Source organism: Leptonotus elevatus, chromosome 17 (assembly GCF_054856555.1).
Source record: "Leptonotus elevatus isolate MCC_2025b chromosome 17, RoL_Lele_1.0, whole genome shotgun sequence".
NCBI classification, from domain to species: domain Eukaryota; kingdom Metazoa; phylum Chordata; class Actinopteri; order Syngnathiformes; family Syngnathidae; genus Leptonotus; species Leptonotus elevatus.
In genome coordinates, this window is record NC_141255.1 from 15,314,087 (window position 1) to 15,316,711 (window position 2,625).

At 39.9% G+C, this 2,625-nt stretch overlaps 1 protein-coding gene across 1 annotated transcript; it reads left to right on the forward strand.

The window, feature by feature from the left end:
- The first annotated feature begins 1,349 nt into the window (after positions 1-1,349).
- Positions 1,350-2,001, forward strand: LOC147160164 (small integral membrane protein 30). Its single transcript, XM_086060234.1, has one exon. It carries the CDS (start codon positions 1,414-1,416, stop codon positions 1,603-1,605), a length of 192 nt encoding a protein of 63 aa, XP_085916360.1. The 5' UTR covers positions 1,350-1,413; the 3' UTR covers positions 1,606-2,001.
- Positions 2,002-2,625: the final 624 nt, after the last annotated feature.

Sequence of the window (2,625 nt, forward strand, 5' to 3'; positions counted from 1 at the left end):
CAACAATAAATACTTAATTAGAAAAAGAGCATTTGACCTTTCCCCCCCAAAAAACTTTGTCCTTTAGTATTTGTTGAACTTTAAAAAAGCTGCCGATTTTTTTTTATATATATTTTTTCATATTATTTTGGAAAGAGTGAATGTTGTCCAAAAATGCATCTTTGCTGGTTTTAACAAAGCTAATTTTGGCCGATTAAATGGGCCGGGGCTCTAGTAATTACATTTGGGATATATGAAATTTTCATTTAGGATATCTGTAATGTAATTCTGACAACACATTGAAATATCTGTAAAGGAAAGAAATCTTCAACATGATTTTTTTTTTCTAGGACAGATGATGACACTTTTGCTGTTCATGTATAAGGTTTTTCATCCATAATTCACTTGCAGATACCTGATCATGAATTGTAGATATCTGAATTGTAGATATCTTAAATCTACTTTGAGATGCATCATGTACAGCATCATTTTGAATACTCATAATTCCAGTTACAGATATCGGCAATGCCATTTCACTTGTTCATAACTTAAGATATATCTAAATGTGACAAGTAGAAGAAGAATTGAGGTAAGCTCAAGATATCGTGAACTAGAATTACATATATGACTAGCCAGAATCGGATTGTAGCTATCTCAAACTGGAGTTACATATATCTGTGATGTGAAATAATTGGGCAAAATGGTGAAATTAGTTTTGGATAGGAAGAATGCAGTTGTTCAAATCTAAAATGTCATCTTTGACTGGGCAAAAAGCTATTGCAACACATCCAAACAGCTGTTTTTAATTAACAGTTTTTTTGTTTGTTTTTACCATACCATTTCATTGCATCCCAGCGTGCCTGAAAAGTGTGACTCAAGCGTGGCCTATAAACTCGCCATTCTGTCATTTCAGTTCATATTTGCATTTCAACAACTACAGCCAAACCACATAAAACACATGAAAATTCAATTGGCTCTTTCCCTATGTGGAATAGATGGTGCACTGAACCACTCGAAAAGGCTCTTATTTGAGTGTTTTTCAGCAAATCAATTTCTAAACATAATTAATTTTCAGGGACAATCGTTCGCTTCACCATTGTGACGAGTAATTGAGTTGGACTAGTGCTTACAAAAAAGGAGAGCATCAATACAGTACTGCTCATACTAAGATCAGAAAGCATTGGTTTCTAGTTATATTAGTAATTTTCACAGTTCAAGATGATGGAAATCTACATGTAGGCTATACTGTATTACACATATTAAAATCAATTCATTTTCTAATATTCATCCATGCCTGTGACAGAAGAGCTACATTGCTATTGGCTGACCACTCCCGGAAGAAATCCCAACCTTATGTCACCTGACTTTGACGTAACCACGCACGGTAGCTTACCCGGAAGCGCACGGCGAAGCAATTCGAGAGCTCAAAGCGTGATGGCACCCAAACAGCAACTTCCACGCGTTGCGACGGCGTTCACCTGTCTGACTTTCCTCCAGACGATCTCACCCGCGGCGGCGTACGATGCCGGGGACGCGGTGGCACTGCTGCTGGGAACTGTCGTCGCCATGGTGGGGTTCTGCGCCTGCCTGGGCTGGTACGCGCGGAAGCGGAACAGACTGCTGTGAGGAGGAAAGAGACACTTGTTCTACGCGTCTCCTGTCTCATCGTGACTCGCCAAACACATTTCTATGTATACTTTATTCATGTGTATGAATATACCTGCCCTCCTTTGTGGTGGTTTGGGTATAAAGCGTGTGTGAAACTGGCCGTTAAACAAGCTTGCGCCATGTCGTAGAGAAGAAGCGGAAGTCCGGAAGAATAACAAGTTTCTCTACTGCCAAAAAGGACCCAACACTGTCGTTGCCTATATATAAATACTATTCTGCTCTAAGTGTTTCCTTGATTCCCAGCCCCCTTTTTTAAAAATCTTTATTTCTAAGTGCTTGACGAATGTGAGACGCAAGCTATCACCAGTCCTGTCAAAATAAAAGCATTTCAACCGCTACTGAAAAACAACAACCATGAAGTGATTGTTTTCACATCTTAATTTGGGGTGAGCAGCACACAGACAAAAGTAGGACATATGCACCAATGTAAACAGGAGAAAAATTAAATCAAGAATGTGTACACAACATACTGCCTAACCCTGCAAAATGCTTTTGTTGCATGGCTGGATATCCTTCAAAATAAAAGCACAGGTAAGAGGCCTACTTGGGATGGGCAGCATCCTTGGGTGGTGTACACCATGCACTGGTTTAGAGACAAGCATCTACTCTCACATTGACACTTATAGTCAGTTGAGTGTCTTCAATTAAGTAGTACAACGTGCAAACCGTACAAATAAGGCCGGACAGTCAAATCTCAAAACCTGTGAGGCATGCGTGCTTACCACTAGTGCACCATGCTGACTAGAAGAACTTGTGTGAGAATGAAAAGAGTCCATTAAAAATGCCAACAGTAGCACGTTTCATAGCCAACCTACAAAGGAAAAGCACATTGTCCCACACGCTTGTGACATGACGGCTGCATGCTTGAGAAAACCAATTCTATGAATTTGTCATGCTGCCCAGGATGAGAGAACAACAGTGAGCAAAGTGCTTGTCAATTATGCATTTACCGTACATGGGATGCTTTCTACCTCAAGT

Bases quoted from the DNA above. Each gene is read 5' to 3' on its own strand.
- LOC147160164 (XM_086060234.1), top strand. From the start codon at position 1,414: ATGGCACCCAAACAGCAACTTCCACGCGTTGCGACGGCGTTCACCTGT.